The following is an 18,512-nucleotide window of genomic DNA, read 5'->3' as shown; positions in this document are numbered from 1 at the left end:
CATCATATCGATTTTAAAAAATTCAAACAAGAGAATCATTTATTACATATATCATTTTTGTTGTTGTCTTAAACCTAACATTTAAACATACATAGAACACGTCGATTTATGGAACACTAACTCCGGGAACAATTATAAACGAGTCATTTACTCGGATTACCCTTAATAATTCGTAGAACAAAAAAATGATGCCAAATCTGGCTTTTATTAATAAATCAACTATACCTTCCTAAGAGAGCTCTTTTAGGGGGTCTTCGGGCAATCGTCCGCACAAAAAAAAAAAAAACAAAGAATACACTAGATTATAAATTCTACGTAATTCCGGGGCAACCCTACACTCGAAATTCAAATAAAAAGGGGTTAATGTCCCTCACAAAGAAAATTTACTTATTTGTAACACTTAATAGACCGCACTTAACAACACAACTTAACCTAGGTTATACACATAAATAATAGATTTTTTTATAATATTTTTTTTTTGTAATTATTAATTTTCTTTTAGTCATTAAATTATTAATTTTCTTTTTTTTTCCTCTTATTTTCTTTTAGCGGACACTGGATCGCAGATGATTACCCCGGGGCGTCCAGCAACCCACGGAATATATTAATCCCGCGAAAACCAAGGTAGGTCTTATATTAATGTTACCTGGACTTTATATAAATATGTTATTGATTTTTGATTTCTCTTATCTTTCAGGATTTCCAAGAATTTATCCTGCCATGAATTTGGATGTATGGAGCCAGCTCCTCAGAATTACCAGATTTTCCGGATTTTTGGATAAAAAGATCTGACCTCCTCCCGGCAGACTGCTGAGGAGGCCAGTGATTGCCTTAATTTGATTGTTGGCGATATCTTTAAAATAAAAGGAAACAACAAAACGCAACACAACATTAACATCGCCACACACTATATTGCGTACTAAATTACACTAACTTATGTTTGTTAACGCCCACTGCATACGATTTTAAACAAGACAAATCAGTCTTTAAATAAAAAATGAATTTATTCCAAATTATTTTGTTTTTATTTATTTTTTGGGTAAACGAAATTTGGCTATAATCTAAATGGCCAGGTTTTAAAGTTCACCTTGAAACACTCTTGACAAAAAGAGTCAGATTGGTTGGTTAGTCCCGGGCCACACTACAGTAATTTCACTGAAATTTTGACACGAAATTAGGCGTCTCTAGATCGAGTTCCATAGTAGAATAAAATCATAAAAATGCTGTAGTGGGGATTTCGAGCTAAGAAAGCCTAATTTCATGAAATTTTTTAATGAAATTCACACTAGTGCGGACCGAGACTTATGGCCCTTTTATACCCCAGGAAAAGCACAGACCTTTCCCGCTTTTCATGCTTTTCCCATATTTTCCGACATTTATTTACTTTTTTCCTATCTACTCGGCTTAAGAAACCCTGTAGGTATCCACAGTGTTGTATTCTGCCATACGTTCATTGTTCAGGGTTAACTCGGACCATACAACCCTGTGCCTGGCATCACCTTTTAGATACCCATTCCAACCGTTAAGGGCTGTTTACACCATCTATCAATGTCATATGAGCTGCCATTTCTTTCACCCATTCGACATTCTCTATGTTTGTCAAAATTGACGTCATCCATACAACTTTCAATTTGTGCGTTCATACCTGCAAGTGTTATTTTCGTATGACATAACCTAAAAATATAAAAACAGCTGTTTTTGTCATTATTTACATTTATTGTTGAGTGGCAATTTTGCGCAGATTTTAATTTTGGTTGAAGGAAACTGAATTGGTAGAATTGGTGTTTGGAGTTATAGAGGCATTCATGTTTTTGCCACCAAACAATCATTTCAAAGACTGCTTCTTTCGACCAATCGATCTGAAAATAACATTATAAACGCAATTTATTTACTTTACTGAATATTTAAATATACATACCTTTCCATTTTCTTTTTTAAAAGATTTTGTTTTTCATTTTTTATTTGAGAATGTCAGAAATCAGCTGATAAATTTATGTTTACATACGAGAATGCCGTATCAAATAGAGCGCTCCCTAAATGAAAAATTTACATATGAGTTGCCAAATCATTTTGATAGATGCAAATTTTCATAGTGGTTACACTATGTGTACAACATTCGCAGGTAGAAAATTTGGCATCTCATACGACATTGATAGATGGTGTAAACAACCCTTTAGCATTTCCGCTTAATTTTTCCATATCTACCCACGCAGGCAATGTGGAGACGTAATTTTACTACAGTTTTGCTGGTGTGGACGCGCAAAGTAAATGGCGTAAGGAAAATCTCCAATATTGCACATATTAGCGACTATATAATGATGGAAAATTTCATGTCATATGACATTTACATATAGTGTAAACTACCCCTAAGAAGAACCACGCAACAATTTGTGCATACCAAACTGTCACTTTTTACAAACAATATAGAAATTTCAATATATGAAAGTGTTATGTGCATACATATGTATATTTTTTGAATAGAACGCGCTCTATTCTCGTCTGTACAACCAAAGGTAAACAGGTGTTTTGTTTGTACGCGATATAAATAAAGAAAACAACAGAAAACGAATGAAAAATAAAATTTTGCCGTGCAGAAGGAATTACATATGGGCGAAAAAAGTGACAGTTGCTATTCATGAATATGTAAAAAACATACCGTGTAGAAACCCCATAACCTTTAGTAAATGTTAAGGCTTCGGTACATACGGTGCGTTGAGAGTCGCGTTACAACAACCACAGGAGAAAGTGTAAGTGATGCCAAGTTTTTTTTTTTGAAAAACACAATATTGGTCTGTTCCAGTACTGCAAGAATCTACTAATTTTTACTATTTTTTACGATAAGATAAATGCTCTGTTCCAGAACATGCAAGAAGCTACTATTTTTTACTACGATAACATTTTTTCTTTATGTTATCGGAAAAAATAGTAAAAATTAGTAGATTCTTGCAGTGCTGGAACAGACCAAAAGGAAAAAAATGTTATCGTAGTAAAAAATAGTAGCTTCTTGCAGGTTCTGGAACAGAGCATATGTGAATCAGCTCAGGCGTTGCGCGTTGAAAACAACAACCACATGAAAAATGTGTAAGTGATGCCAATTTTGTTCTTGAAGTTTTCATGTTGTTGTTGTAACGCAACGCTCAACGCGCCGTATCTGCAGCGGCCTTTACTGATCTCAAGCCAAACTAATGGTATGTTCCTTTACTTCTGAAAATGGTAAAACCGGCAAAAGTAATAAAAGTTGTAAACTGATTCCATATGAATTGTATTATGTCTGAAGTAAAGGAACGCTTTTCGACTTATGCTTGGTTTACATTCGGCCTCGTTTCGTGATTTCGAAGGCGTTTCGTGATTTCGTGCGGAATCAAGCAAAATTTATCATGATACAAAAATGAAATCATCTCATTTCGTGATTTCAGCGAAATCGACATCGAAATCACAGTACACATGATATACAACATTGCTTTTGCCTAAAAAAGTACCAAAAGTTGCAACACTTTTCACATATGACAATAAACAAGGTAGATGTGCGAATTGCTGCAACAAAAAATGTTAGTATATTAATATGTAAACAGTGTGAAAAAATATTAAATTACTTTGTTACAATGCTATTTTTCATTGTGTTCCCGTACTTTTTTAATGGTAATTTTAGAAAATAGAGCGAATTGTCAAAAATTGCTTCCCCATACAAATTTCCTAAAAAATACGGGAACGGAATTGCTAGATTTCGGTGTACGGGAACGCATTTTTAGCACTAAACGGGAAAACTACTGCAAGTACTAATATTTTGCAGGTTCTGAGCACAACTTTTATCTATCAGAATTTATTATTATGATGTCTCAACGATAAAATCATTAGCTGTGTCTGGTTACCCTAAAATTTGTAACAACTTGTACCAATTGTTGCTGGAAGTCGTCTGTTAACACAAAAAACCAGCAAAAGAGAGCGATTCGAGAGAGACATTTTGACAGTTCTTTCACTGAGAGTGTGCAAATTCTTGCTGGACAAATTTCTTCTAGCAAGCACTTGCAAGCTCTTCTTCTTCCTGAAAACAATCAATCAGATGTTTTTAGTTTTTTGTTAATTCATGTTTGTGAACATTAAAAACAATTTTATTGTGGAAATAGTATAGTCTAATTGTATTGTTTTATGGAGAACAAATTTGTAAAGTGGAAAAATACTTTTTTGTTTCATTTTCTTTTTTATTTTTAATAAAATACAACGTGTTTGCTTCCTTTGTTGGCGGACAAATTGTTCTGTTTTGGCAAGTCAGCTGATTGCTTGCTGGTTTTTGCTGGGAAGGTGTCTGTTTACTTTTTACAATTTTCTAGCAAAAGAGAAAAAAAACCCCTTACTCTCTGAGAAAGTTCTTGCTGGACAATTCTTGCTGGGAAAGTAACCAGACAGACTTATTATTTTTTTTATTTTTTGGTACTATACACAATTAATACGATATATAGATAATTTTACGATAATTTTCGAAATAAAGTTGTAAAGTTCTATATTGTCGTATATTTTTGATGTTTAATTCAATTTACAACAACTTGTTTTGAAAATTCATGTTCGCTCAGCTGCGCATATGCATCTACCTTGATCATTGCGATATGTTTGAAATCAAGAAAAAATAAGTGTAAACACCGGGGTGTATTTCAGGATTTCGTGAAATCCAGTGGATTTTGGAGCGCAAGTGTAAACTTGGCATTAAAAGTAGTAAAACTTGAAAATTCTTGAGGAACAGAGCTTAAAACTTAGAGAACATTTCAACAATCACCGCATCAACCCTGATGTACTGCAAACTGTCACAAAAGTTGTTGTAATTGGAAAATAAAAAACAAAAATTTAAATGGAAAATTGTGAATTTTTTAAATTTTGTTGAAAAAACTATTGGTCTGTTCTAGAACTGCAAGAATCTACACATTTCTACTATTTTTTCGATAACATAAAGGAAAAAATGTTATCGTAGTAAAAAAGTAGCTTCTTGCAGGTTCTGGAACAGAGCATATGTGAATCGCTTTATTTTTGGAAATCATTTTTGACATTTCACAGTTCTGAACTGTTGTTAATTGTTAATTGTTCCATGGGTTACTCCTTTTCCTATTTATTGTTTTGTTATCTTTCGTCTACTTATTCGTATCATTTGTTCAACTCGCATTCACCAAAATGAACCCAGAATTAAAAAATCAGCGCCTAACTTTGAGCATTCTTCTCGATACGAAATTTTGAAAACTAAATTAAATTAACTATTTGGACATCGCAAGAAGTGTGAGAAAATGGTAAGGAATATAAATAACGGCTTAAGTTGAATGTTTTCATTAAGCTCAAATCGGGACCAAATTTATTTCACAGGTAGGTCTCGTCACCCTGATCACAACTATATATAACATTTATTGCGGAAGTCCATACTTCCCGAGATATGGGCCTCTGAAGTTCCGAATATTCCTTTGTATGTAGCTTCGCTATTTTTGATTTGAACGGATAATGATAATATGGATACTACTGTAAAGCTTAAGGAATATACTATAATATTTATACATTTTATTATAAATAGACCGTCTTCGGTCGAGGATTTAAGACTTTTTCTATGGACAGGTGCAAATCTATCAGAGCTTAATGAAAACATTCAACTTGCTCCTAAATAACATAATAATTAACCAAATTCATTATTTTCATTCAATTAGCGTCGCAGTCTGGCTCCCAGCCAAAAACAACCATCCAAGAGTAATTTGAACTTTGTTACACCCTTCATAAATAAACGCAAAAGAACCTGCGAACAACAGAAAATAGAAACCCAACGATTCCCCTTAACACCGAGGCAGTCGCAATTAGTTGCATTGCCACAATCCGAATATGAGCAGTTAATAGCCAAAGTACTTTCACAACCCTTCAAGGTGCCCATAGCCAACTATGTCCCGGAATATAATGCCAATCGAAGTTTAGGTGTAAGACGGTCAACAGTACGCAAAGCATTACATGATCCAAATGCATGTAATGCATTAGTTCTTTATACCCCTCCCACATATACGGAGCACGAACGCGTTACAATGGATCCATCAAAAATGCTGGTACATGTTGTTGTTGATCCCATTTTGAGTAATATTCTGCGACCACATCAACGGGAAGGTGTTAAATTTATGTATGAATGTGTAGAGGGCAAGCGGGGCCCGTTTAATGGTTGCATTATGGCCGATGAAATGGGCTTGGGTAAAACATTACAATGTGTTACCTTGACATGGACTCTGCTGCGTCAAAGTTCCGAATGTAAACCCACAATATCAAAGGCAATTATTGTTTGTCCCTCCTCGTTGGTCAAGAATTGGGAAAAGGAATTTCACAAGTGGTTGCAGGGCCGACTTCATTGTTTGCCCATGGAAGGTGGTTCTAAGGAAGATAACATAAGAGCCTTGGAACAATTTGCCTATAACACGAGTCAACGTTGTGGTACTCCTGTATTGGTTATTAGCTATGAAACTTTTCGCATATATGCTGATATTTTATGTCGCAATGAAATTGGTATGGTCATTTGTGACGAAGGACATCGCCTAAAGAATAGTGATAATTTAACCTATCAGGCTTTAATGCGTTTGAAGACTAAAAGACGTGTCCTGCTTTCGGGTACACCCATACAAAATGATCTCACAGAATATTTTAGTTTAGTCAACTTCGTTAATCCGGAAATGTTGGGTACAGCTTCGGAGTTTAAACGTAATTTTGAAAATGCCATTTTGAGGGGTCAAAATGCCGACTCTAGTGACAAGGAAAGGCAACGGGCAGTGGAGAAGACACAAGAATTGATTGGTTTGGTTAATCAATGTATTATCAGACGTACTAATCAAATTTTGACCAAATATTTACCGGTTAAATTTGAAATGGTGATATGTGCGAAGATGACACCACTGCAGGAGGCTTTGTATGTTAACTTCCTCAAGTCGGATAAAGTAAGGAAAAATTTACAGGGTAAGTAGTGGGAGATTTTCGTTTGTTTTTCATCTTTACATCTTCCTTGTCTTGTTTTTATGCAGATTGCAGTGAAAAGACCACCTCCCTTACGGCCTTGTCCGATATAACAACTTTAAAGAAGTTGTGTAGCCATCCAGATCTGATATATGAAAAGGTATTGGCCCGGGAAAATGGTTTTGAAAATGCACAAACAATATTTCCGGCAAATCATAATACAAAGTGAGTTGAAGTTTTGTGACAAGTCCAGTTTGACGGGTTCACTTTGATCATTTAGATTTGGCTCATATCTCGAGAAGTATAGGGGGTTATCATGAATGAAATTTTGCGTGAGTTTTGTCTTTTTGCCGGTGCAACTTAAGGGAGATAGTGAAAAAATTCACGGGGAATCGCCGTTCATGATAACCCCCATAAACTTGCGCCCTCGTTGTAATCAGCACAAAAAGATCCACCTGTGGCAGAAATTTCAAAATGATCTGAGTGGAGCCACTAAGATTTCTTTTCATAACCTCACATTTTTATTATTTTTTTAGAGAAATAAAACCAGAACTAAGTGGCAAATTTATGTTATTGGATTTCATGTTGGCCACCATCAGAACCAATAGCGACGATAAAGTGGTTTTGATTTCAAATTATACCCAAACATTGGATCTATTCGAGCAGTTGGCAAGAAAAAGGTACATTTTCGCATTTTTCTTTTGCATTGGATTTCCTTCATCTATACGTCATAAAAACCTTCACATTTGCTTATTTTAGGAAGTATCCCTTTGTCCGTCTGGATGGTACAATGACAATAAAGAAGCGTAACAAAGTTGTGGAACGTTTCAATGATCCGGCTGTAGATTGTTTTCTCTTTATGTTAAGTTCCAAAGCTGGTGGTTGTGGTTTAAATTTGATTGGTGCCAATCGTCTGTTTATGTTTGATCCTGATTGGAATCCGGCAAATGATGAGCAGGCAATGGCTCGGATATGGAGAGATGGTCAAAAGAAGCCATGTTTTATTTACAGATTGGTGGCGGTAGGTTTCCAGATATAAACTCACCTTTAAAAAGTTTATCTTCTCTCTGGGAGAGATCTCAATACAAATCACTTTATCTTTCAGACCGGTTCAATTGAAGAGAAAATCTTACAACGTCAAACCCACAAGAAATCCCTCTCAAGTACAATTATTGACAATAATGAAAGTGAGGAGAAACACTTTACCCGTGATGATCTAAAGGATTTGTTTCGTTATGAGCCTGGGATACTATCCGATACCCACAATAAGTAAAAAATCTTATTATCACAAAATTTCTTAATTACTAACATTTATCCATTCCCCTTTACAGACTCAAATGTAAACGTTGTGTTAATAATATACAAACTGAACCACCAGCGGAAAATACCGACTGCACCTCCCATCTCTCTCAATGGTATCATTGTGCAAATAATCGTGGTTTACCCGATAGTAATTTATCGGAGGCATGGCGTACAAGTAAATGTATAACATTTGTTTTTCATCATCGATCTCAGGCGGAGGTGACAAAGTCAACAATGGAAACATCACAAGAAGCGGAAAAGAGAGATGGTGATGCATTAGAAGAGGAAGGTCGTGTTAATAGTTGCAAAAAATCAAAGAAATCGCGTAGAATATCATCTGATGATGATGATGAGGATTATGTGGTGCAAGATAGCAGCAAAGATAGCGATTTTGAATAAATTTGTGTTAAAAAAAAAAAAAAAACAAAATGAGAGGTTAACTTTTTTGGAACTTATGTATGTAACCAGTGACATATTTTCGTGGTATTGATGTCACCGATTTTTTTTATTCGATGACCCATTGTGAAATTTTATGGAGAATATTTCGAAAATAACCTCAAAAAATACAAATCCACGCTTGATAAAAAAAAAAATATTCTCTAAAATTCAACGATTGAGGGAAAAATATTTTTTTAAAATCCACGCTTGATGGAAAGGAACTCCTTTCCTTTACCGACCCACTGCAGAAAATTATGAAAAAATTACCACAGATAGCTCTTTTTATCCCGATTCCAACCATGTATTGCTTTTGTTGCGGAAATGTATACTTCCCGAGATATGGGCCTCCAAAGATCCACAAAGGCCCTAACCTATAACTTTGCCAAAACATCGCAGAAAATTATGAAAACAATTACCACAGGTAGTGCTTTTTATCCCGATTCCAACGACGTATTGCTTTTGTTGCGAAAATGTATACTTCCCGAGATATGGGCCTTGAAAGTTCCACAATGGCCCTAGTCTAAAATTTTGACAAACCACCGCAGAAAACTATGAAAAAATTACCAGATATAGTGCCTTTTACACCGAATCCAACGAGGTATTGCTTTTGTTGAAATGTATACTTCCCGGAATATGGGTCTCAAAAGATCCACAAATGCCCTAACCTATTTTTCTCTAACTAGCCGGCCTTCGGCCGGGATTTAAGACTTTCCCCTATGGACAGGTGCAAATCTCGGGAATGGGAACAACATTTTCTTTTAAATTAAATATTTTCGTTGGATTCGGGATAGAAAGCACTATCTGTGGTAATTTTTTCATAATTTTCTGCGGTGGTCTGCCAACATTTTATACTAGGGCCTTTATGGAACTTTGGAGGCCCATATCTCGGGAAGTATACATTTCCGCAACTAAAGCAATACATGGTTGGAATCGGGATAAAAAGCACTATCTGTGGTAATTTTTTCATAATTTTCTGAGGTGGGTCGGTAAAGGAAAGATAAGCCAAAAAATCGATGCTTGCTGGAAAAGTTTTTTGAAATATCTAGGAAAGCTCCATATAAAAAATGAAACAATTTTCTTTAAAATGTCTTAACAATTGTTTTTGTTTATATTTTTAGTTAATTATTATAATAATTGCTCTCTCGTTAATTGGTTTTTACTTAATAATACTTAAAAATTAAAATCAAAGAAACTCGTTTTCAAATAGCAATGCTGGTACTATATACACTAGTGTGTTTTAAAGCTGTTGTTAATTTAAAAAAAGTAGTTTTGTTACTTCCTCTTTGATATCCCACAGCCTCTCCGATCTCTATTTTCTATTTTACAGTGAAAAAGTTGCAAACTCTTTTCTTGGCTTGGCAGTAAAAATAAATCAAGTTTAATAGGGAGAAGAACAGGAAAATGTATTAATATATATTAAAACCATATTTTACTATTTTTTAGTTATTAGTTTGGACTTTGAGTAAGAGATTTATTATGTCAAAAATAGCTTTTTGGTTTCATTAAATCTTTTCAACAAAACTTAAATATTTTCACCCTCTGGTTTAAACAAATGCAATAGTTTTTTTTTATGAAAACAAAATAGTATGGATATAAAGTTATAACATACGCCCCCCGAGGGGCAAAACTAAATCAACTAAAATAACTACATATATTTTACACATCCTGTATTTCACTCCAAACGTTGCTCTTTTCGGGCGGTTTTTCTAGTGGTGGCACAATATTTTGACATTCATTGAGAAATGCTTTTAAACCTTGATAGTAGCTACAAAGGAGAAAGTGCATTTTTTTTAGTGGAACGGTGCCAGAGAATCTCTCGTACAACTTACCCATCCACTATCCATGTATCATTGTGGGAGCCCCCTATAAATTCTAAAATACGTTTACGATCGCTACCACATGCCGTATACAAGGCACGCATCATACGTGGTGGTACCAAATTATCACTTAAGCCGCTAACAAATAAAAATGGCACAGAACATTTGGAAATTTTGGTTATTGAGTTGAACTGCAAATAAAAAAACAGCAAATTAGAAAATCTCCCGACCCACACCATTACCAATCTTTCAATTTACCTTATTTTTATACAAAAGATAAGGTACATATTTTACACCTGGATGTACCAGCTCCACTGCCATTTCGGGTATACTTGTAAAAGTATTCTCCACAATGGCACACATTATTTTCTGGCTGTAAATCGTGTCGGCAGCAACATCAATAGCCACCGCTCCACCCAAGGAACGACCAAATAATACAATTTGGCTATGATCGAGATCATGGCGGGTATACAGATAATCAATGGCTGCTCTGGCATCTGTCACAAGCCCCCGTTCGCTGGGTGCTCCTGTAGATAGGCCATATCCACGATATTCCAACATTAAAATGTTGCAATTCAAACTATAAAATATACCCCAAACATTTTGCATACGATGACCCATATTGCCCGCATTACCATGTAGATAAACAAATGTTGGAACACTCTTCGATCTCTCCTCTGGTTGGCTGACCCAAAAGGCATGGAGCGTAACCTTATCTGCTGTACGTATACTCACGGTTTCATGAGGTAGATTATGCATGGTGGGTATGGGTATATAGACACGAGAATTTGCCGGTAAATCAGGATGATACAATAACACATCCTGGCCATAATAGAAAATACCTAAAAAATTAGACAGACCGACCGCTATTAATAAAATGTTCCCCAATCTTCTCCATCCACTCACTTACCCAACAGTACCAAACCAATTAGTCCAAATGTTAAATAACCTCCATAAAAATAATAAAATACAAAACACAAAAGAAACGAGGCCACTGTTATTGCCCACACACTTCGCGACTGTGGTAGCTTAACCACAGCTATTTCTTTGGTTAGGGACATTATTGGGCTGTTTCGATTTGCTCCTATTATTGGAACTGTATTCAATATTAGCTAGCTACTTATTTATGGGCTGTCATTGTTTATCCCACATATTTTTCCACCCAACACTATGAGATCCATAGTTTCCTTTGAAAGGGCTGGGAGAATAGCTTTTCTTCCTTTTTTCTACTCAATATTTTAATCGGAATTTGATTTCACACGTAGATTTGTCAATGTATATTTACGAATTAATTTAATTAATATCCCTATTGCAGGATAAACGTTATAATTAAGATAAATAAGAAATTTATTTAGGAACAGAGGAGGAAGCCAGTTGTCTGAAAATCGGCGGCGCGTCGCCGCCGCTCTTTTTTTTCTAGTCGAGCCGCCGCCGATTTTGTAGGCTCAAATCTAGAGTTGTATAGTTCATGAACGAACTAGTTCAATTGAACGATTCATTGAAAAGAGCGTATGAACTAGATCAGTCGATATAGTTCGTTATAGTTCAATAGCTCACTGAGCGCCGACGAAGAAGATCAACGAACGATTCACAATCTAGTTCACATGTCATTACATATGAATAAAGTGACGCCGTCTTCTGTGCTAAGTGATGCCTTCGTAATGTAATGAGTTTTGTTTATTTTTGGATCAATGTGAAGGATCAACCCCTATTGTAATAAAAGTAATTTCTACATAAAGAACATTTTTACATAACATATCCCAATATATCGAATCTATTACCTATTCAATAAAATGAAACAAAACTTTTTTCGCAGTGATAATTTCTACACACACACAACATACGAGTTTTTTGCCAGCCACTTAATTAAATTCTACTTACAATTTCTTTCTGAAGGAAGTTTTTTGTAATCTTAATGCAAACTTAATATTTCTTTATCTAAATATAATATTTTTGTAGTTTAATTATACTATTCCATTGTTTTTTCCTACTTGGTGTATGTGTATGTGTTTTCATCAAGCGAACGATTAAGAGCCCGTGAACGATTCTGATCCGAATAATTGAAGTGGATAGTGAACTATGAACTAGATTACTGAACTAGTTCAGTTAAAAGAACTGATCTAATGACCTAGATCTTTCAAATGAACTAGATTTTACAACTCTACTCAAATCGCCAGCAATCACCAGAATAACAAGAGCTATAGGCCTGCACACATACATAAGCTGCCTTGCCTGATTGCCTTGCTTTCCTGCTTCATTTCTGACATAATAAATATAAAAGAATAATGCCATGTTCATACCAGCATTTGAATAACGTCGTTCGTTCTCATAATTACGTACACGAATTAACCCGTTCATACGACATGGTACATCATTCATAGCAACATGATTCATATTTTCGTAGTTTTTGTTTACTGATTTTAAAGAAAGTTTCAGCCAAAAGACGAGTAAAGTTAATTGATATGAACTGAAAAAATATTTGCCCTTCTTTCAGATATCTATTCAATATTAAATTATATTAGTTTCATTCATGTTTTCTATTTTTTCTCACAATTTTGGTGTTTTCAGTATATTTTCAAATTTTTCTATTTTAAAAATTAACGAGAGAGAGACCTGCCAAAATAACTTTTTGGTATACAGACTTTCCGGCAGGCATTTGATTTTTGTTTCTAAATTTTTACGCGAATTTGAAACGATGGACAAGAAATGCAAGTGCAATCAAAGAGCAGACACAATTTGCTATGATTTGAATATATACTAGTCGTTAAACCGTTTACTTTTCATTCATATTTTGCAGTTTTTCTAAAAATGTTTGGGTTTTTAATAAATTTTTAAATGTTGTATTTTTCCTGTCATAATTAATTTATTTCGATAAATTCTCACATTTGTTAGAGATGGGACATATTTTATGGTCGTTCTGAGAGTAATTTAAATTGAACAATGTACACAAATCGTTGTTCGTTCTCAATATTTTGTGTGGGAAATGAAGTAATTACATCGTAATTTGGGGTCGAACAACGAATAGAGAGCGAAACACCGTCAGTCTGAACAAGGCATAAAGAAGGCCGAGCAAATTTCGAACTGGGTTGCCCTTTTCTTTTTTATTCTTCTATCAGAAGTGATGCTTGGTTTACATTTAAGAAATCCACTCAATTTCAGCTGTCAAATTAAATCCAATGGATTTGAGATGAGTTTTTATTTGACGTATACGCAAAGGAATTGACAGTTGAAATCGAGTGAATTTCGTAAATGTAAACCAAGCATAAGCAAGGTAGGCAGGCAAGGCAGATTATGTACGCAGGCCTTTAGTTCCAGAACTAAAAAGCTTTTACAATTTTTACCACTTTAACACATTTTGCGTTCCCGTACACAAAATTTATATGAAAATCGTTTACGACTTTTACCACTTTATAAAGTACGGGAACAGGCCAAAGGTGTTACATCAAATCATAGCTCTGTTCCAGAACTAAAAAGTTTTTACAATTTTTACCACTTTTACACATTTTGCGTTCCCGTACACAAAGTTTATATGAAAATCGTTTACGACTTTTACAACTTTTACGATGTTTACCACTTTATAAAGTACGGGAACAGGCCACATACCAAACGTCAAATTTGGTCACAATAATGTGATTCGGACTCAGGACAATTGGTTAAAGTACTGTAGGTATCGTAACAAAGCAAGGACTGTTATTCGCAGGGCGAAACGTAGATATTTTTCAAAGCTTTTTGGTAGCATGAGTTCTGTTGAAATGTGGAGACTACTCAAAAACTCGGGATGTGTTCAGCATGACAGCCCTGAGTTTGATATCGATGTAAATGACATAAATACTTTTTTTGCGCAAGGCAATCTAACATCAAATAATGATTTGGATCTTACCCAATTCAGTGACAATACTTCCTCTTTTTCATTTAGATGTGTTTCTGCAGTGGAGATTTTTGATGCTATGACCAAAATTAAATCTAAATCAGTGGGTGTTGATGGAATTCCTATACACTTCCTAAAACTTGTCTACCCCTATATTTCAGAATATATTTTGCATTTGGTGAACTATATTTTAACATCTTCAACTTTTCCGTTAGCTTGGAAAAATGCCCGAGTGGTTCCTATTCCAAAAACAAAAAATGTTCGTAGTCCTGACGACCTACGCCCTATATCTATCCTTCCAGCTATTTCAAAAGTCGTCGAAGTCATTTTGAAAGATCAGATTTTAGAATACACATCTAATTTGATTTCAGATACCCAGTATGCGTTCCGTCAGGGGCACAACACAACACATTTGCTCTTGAAAGCAACTGATTTCATTCGTCAGAATATAAATGAAGGAAAGTTAAGTGTTTTAGTATCTCTTGATCTATCGAAAGCTTTCAATTCTACAAATTTTTTTCATATGATTACAAAACTAAGAGACAATTTTAATTTTTCTTTCACTGCCTGCAAGCTTATTTACTCATACATAAGAGACAGATGTCAGTTTGTTGTTGCTAACAGCTGTCAGTCCGACACAGTTTCGCTTCATAGTGGTATACCGCAAGGTTCTGTTTTGGGACCATTGTTGTTCATTCTTTATGTTAATGACCTGCGTGATGCCTTAGATTTTGAGTTTTGCAGGACATTTCAATTTGCAGATGATATTTTCTTGATTTTTGTAGGTCACGTTAGTAATTTGTTATCGTTCGAGAACTCTATAAATGAATGTCTTCAGCAATTTTTGTGTTGGGCAACCACCAACTATCTTACTATAAATTCTTCAAAAACTAAGGCTTTAATGTTTGGTAGGACTAAGAACGCAGCTCCTGATATGAACATCTGTTTGCACAATAACTATATCGATTTTGTTACGCACCACAAGATTTTAGGTGTTGTAGTTGACAATGAACTATCATTTAAACAACATATTGATGCTTTATCTGGAAGAATTTGGTCTTTGCTAAGAAGGATATATGCTTCCAATCTATACATGCCTCTTCGGGTCAAGAAATGTTTAGCCCATGCCATGCTAATGTCTAACATATTATATGGTTTAGAAGTTGTCTCAGGCTGCGTAGGTATCCAACTTGCTCGTTTGCAGAGAGCTATGAATGCGGTTGTGAGATTCGTTTTCAACGTTCCCCGCAGAAGTCATATTTCCGAATACGTGAAACGTTTTCTGGGGTGTTCTTTTGCTGACTTTGTATCTATTCGTATCCTCTTAACCTTTTACAATATTATTAAGTCTGGAAAACCTACGTCCCTATATTCGAGCTTTACGTTTTTCCATTCAATAAGAAATCCGCAGATAAATATTCCTATACTTATTAGAAATACATATGCAAGATCGTTCTTAGTTCGCGTTGCACGTACCTGGAATCCACTGCCTCATGAACTAAGGATATTTTCTCACTCTAATAATGTGTTTAGAAAGAAACTTCATGCTCATCTAATTTCACGCCGAACTGTTTGAAATACAATTTTATCACTTTGTCTTTTTTTCGCAACTACGTATTGTTGTTTTCAATCATTTAGTTACATAATTGTAGCTTGTATGGGTTATTGTTCACTTGGCCATTTTACATTTGTTTGTTTTTTATATATATTTTTACGGCTGGGGAGCCAAGAATAAGGATTATTGATGTCAATAATTTTTTATATTTTATAATGTAGTATTAAATACTCAGGATTTATATGCTAAGTAATACGTTTATATGGTCTTGTAGGCCTAGTATTACTAGAATGGATTTGAATAAAATAAAAAAAATAAATAAAATAATGTATTATTGTGAATTGCTTGTTTACATTTTGTATGTATTTTAATTAACAATAAAGAATTTTGACAACTAATGTGATAACCAGCTGTTTTTGCCTCTGTACCTGTATTCTTGTGCCATGGACAAATCAGAAGAAACATGACATACATAGTCCCGGTCCACACTAGACTGATTTCATTGAAAACATTTCATGAAATTATGCTTTCTTAGGTCAAGTTCCATACTAAAGGCTTTACCTAATTGCGTGTTGCTTGTGCGTTCGAAAAAACAAAAAAAAAATACATGTATTTCAAATTGACAACAAAAACAAATACATGTATTTTGTTTTTTCGAACGCACAAGCAACACGCAATTAGGTAGAAACAGACTGAAAATAAAAAATAGTTCACATTTTTCAGTTTATGCAAATTTCAAAATTGTTTTAAAAAAAATGTGTATGAGAAACAAATCATATAAAAATTTGCATACCAAGTACAACCTGAGGAAGTTTAAATTTTCCAAGGAAATTTATCTCAAATTGATTAGCCTGTTACGTAACCGCCTAATGCGGCACTATGGTGGGGTTCCGGCTTGCTCATACGAGGCACATTTATTCAGGGGGTTCTCAACCCTGCCACCATCAGCCCTAGGGGTCAAACAATCAATTTCAGGAAGAGGAAACACACACATACAAAATAAAACGACAATACACCACACGACCATGACTCAGGGACTTGGTGTTTCTTGTCCCCACACTCAGCCCGCCCATCCTTGACCCTTTTGTCCTGAAAACATAATATTAAAGGGCCCCGTATCCACGACCACCTACCTCATTTGCAACCTACAACCTAACTTTCCTCTCTTACAAATAAACATTATTAATCGATACAATCAAACATTAAAAACATTTATTTTCATAGTTAGATAGATTAATCCTATACTTAAAACATATTTTGTAAACAAACAAAAAAAAAACTGTCAGAATAATGAACTTCTAACCCCTATCGTTTTCTGTGAGTCAAAATCTCAGATTACCACTAGTATACAAAAAGGACGTTTTATATTTATGCCAAATCTGGCCACTTCATTAAACTCTGTTTCCCTCCTAATCGAGCTCGGTTAGTGGCAAAAGCTGGACGTTACCATATGATCCAGTACACAAAATTAAACAAAACCAGGAAATTCCTTCTTATATTTGGGGCAACCCTATACCCACTTTTCTTACTAGGAGTTAAAAATCCTCACATTAGCACACAAAAATTTGTCTTAGATTCTAATGAACTAACTACTGACGATCACAACTTATCCTAATAAACAAATATTTTAAACTTTTCTTCGTCTTGGTTTGACTTTTTTCTTTAAAAATTAATCATGTATATCTTATTTTTCATTCCAGTTATTATAAAGCGCGCATGCGCAATCCTTGGCAAACACTGGTTATGTATCAAGCCGATGGATCAACTTTCAAAAGGTATGTAGGCGCAAATAATTATTTTTACCTCGTATCCAGATACTTATTTATTTTTAATTTCAGGTATGTTTTTGGGGAATTTCTTAGTGGCGTTTCTCCTCAAGTACAATCATCTTCTTCGGCACTTTGGAATTACTCGAGCTTTGCACACACAGGACTTTGCGCCAATACCGGTCTATCCTCTAAACTTTGGATGGTTATGTTTTAAAGATTTTTTTGCGGTTTCCATAAAAATTTGGCTGGCTTCCTCCAGGCCAATATTTGGAGGAGCCAGTGTTTTGTCTGTTTTTTGGTTGCGGTTATCTTGGATTTTGGCGATATCTTTAACAAACACAAAAAAGAAACAAACATTCAACAATAAGCCTACTGTTTAAGCGCTATGTATATTAACTTACATTTGTTTGTACGCACAAAAGCATAAATTTAATACAAAACCAAAACACAATCAATAAAAACAAGAAACTTTTCTTTTTTGTTCAATAAAAATATTTAAAAGAAAATCCACTTTTTTTGCAAGACTATTTTTATTCTTATGCACAAAGACAATTGGTTTCTTTGTTACAATCCAAAGGCTAATACAAGGGATATTTTCCCTCCGTTATGCCTTTTATAGGGCCGCCATCAGCGTGAATTTTCATTTTCTCTCGCGTTTTCGCGCATTTTCCGACGCTTACCAGTTTCCATTATGTTCGCACCTACAGAACCCTTTAAGTCCCAACAGTGTTGTATTCTTTTGCAGATCTTCACCTGGCAACACTGTAAATCTAGCATGTGAACCGGCCGCCTAAAATATCCGGTTCAGTTCTAAT

At 34.8% G+C, this 18,512-nt stretch overlaps 2 protein-coding genes and 1 long non-coding RNA gene across 3 annotated transcripts; 2 read left to right on the top strand and 1 right to left on the bottom strand.

Annotated features, from left to right (window-relative positions):
• The first annotated feature begins 5,000 nt into the window (after nt 1-5,000).
• On the top strand, nt 5,001-9,674 carry okr (DNA repair and recombination protein RAD54-like okr). The gene is made up of 7 exons (XM_073967157.1): nt 5,001-5,270; nt 5,676-6,951; nt 7,017-7,173; nt 7,485-7,628; nt 7,708-7,969; nt 8,054-8,217; nt 8,280-9,674. Exons 1-7 carry the CDS (start codon nt 5,268-5,270, stop codon nt 8,647-8,649), a joined length of 2,376 nt encoding a protein of 791 aa, XP_073823258.1. The 5' UTR covers nt 5,001-5,267; the 3' UTR covers nt 8,650-9,674.
• An 87-nt stretch (nt 9,675-9,761) lies between these two features.
• On the bottom strand, nt 9,762-11,922 carry Bem46 (abhydrolase domain containing 13-like protein Bem46). Its single transcript, XM_073967163.1, has 4 exons — nt 11,416-11,922; nt 10,764-11,347; nt 10,518-10,696; nt 9,762-10,453 (listed from the first exon to the last, which is right to left on the bottom strand). The coding sequence occupies exons 1-4, from the start codon at nt 11,564-11,566 to the stop codon at nt 10,345-10,347; spliced, it is 1,023 nt and encodes a 340-aa protein (XP_073823264.1). The 5' UTR covers nt 11,567-11,922; the 3' UTR covers nt 9,762-10,344.
• A 5,302-nt stretch (nt 11,923-17,224) lies between these two features.
• LOC141393754 (uncharacterized) lies at nt 17,225-18,203 on the top strand. Its single transcript, XR_012410177.1, has 2 exons — nt 17,225-17,703; nt 17,767-18,203. It is a non-coding gene; the product is annotated as an uncharacterized lncRNA (long non-coding RNA).
• Nucleotides 18,204-18,512: the final 309 nt, after the last annotated feature.

Source organism: Musca autumnalis, unplaced genomic scaffold (assembly GCF_047663935.1).
Source record: "Musca autumnalis isolate F117 unplaced genomic scaffold, ASM4766393v1 scaffold_2, whole genome shotgun sequence".
In the NCBI taxonomy this organism is placed as follows: Eukaryota; Metazoa; Arthropoda; class Insecta; order Diptera; family Muscidae; genus Musca; species Musca autumnalis.
This window is presented reverse-complemented; position numbering and strand designations above follow the sequence as displayed.

Excerpts from the sequence above, each read along its gene's own strand:
- okr (XM_073967157.1), top strand. Across the intron at positions 7,970-8,053 it reads TTATTTACAGATTGGTGGCG|ACCGGTTCAATTGAAGAGAA; the intron begins GTAGGTTTCCAG and ends TTTATCTTTCAG. Across the intron at positions 8,218-8,279 it reads CTATCCGATACCCACAATAA|ACTCAAATGTAAACGTTGTG; the intron begins GTAAAAAATCTT and ends TCCCCTTTACAG.
- Bem46 (XM_073967163.1), bottom strand. The coding sequence starts at position 11,566 with ATGTCCCTAACCAAAGAAATAGCTGTGGTTAAGCTACCACAGTCGCGA. Across the intron at positions 10,697-10,763 it reads ATCTTTTGTATAAAAATAAG|TTCAACTCAATAACCAAAAT; the intron begins GTAAATTGAAAG and ends TTTTATTTGCAG. Across the intron at positions 10,454-10,517 it reads GATACATGGATAGTGGATGG|CTACTATCAAGGTTTAAAAG; the intron begins GTAAGTTGTACG and ends TCTCCTTTGTAG.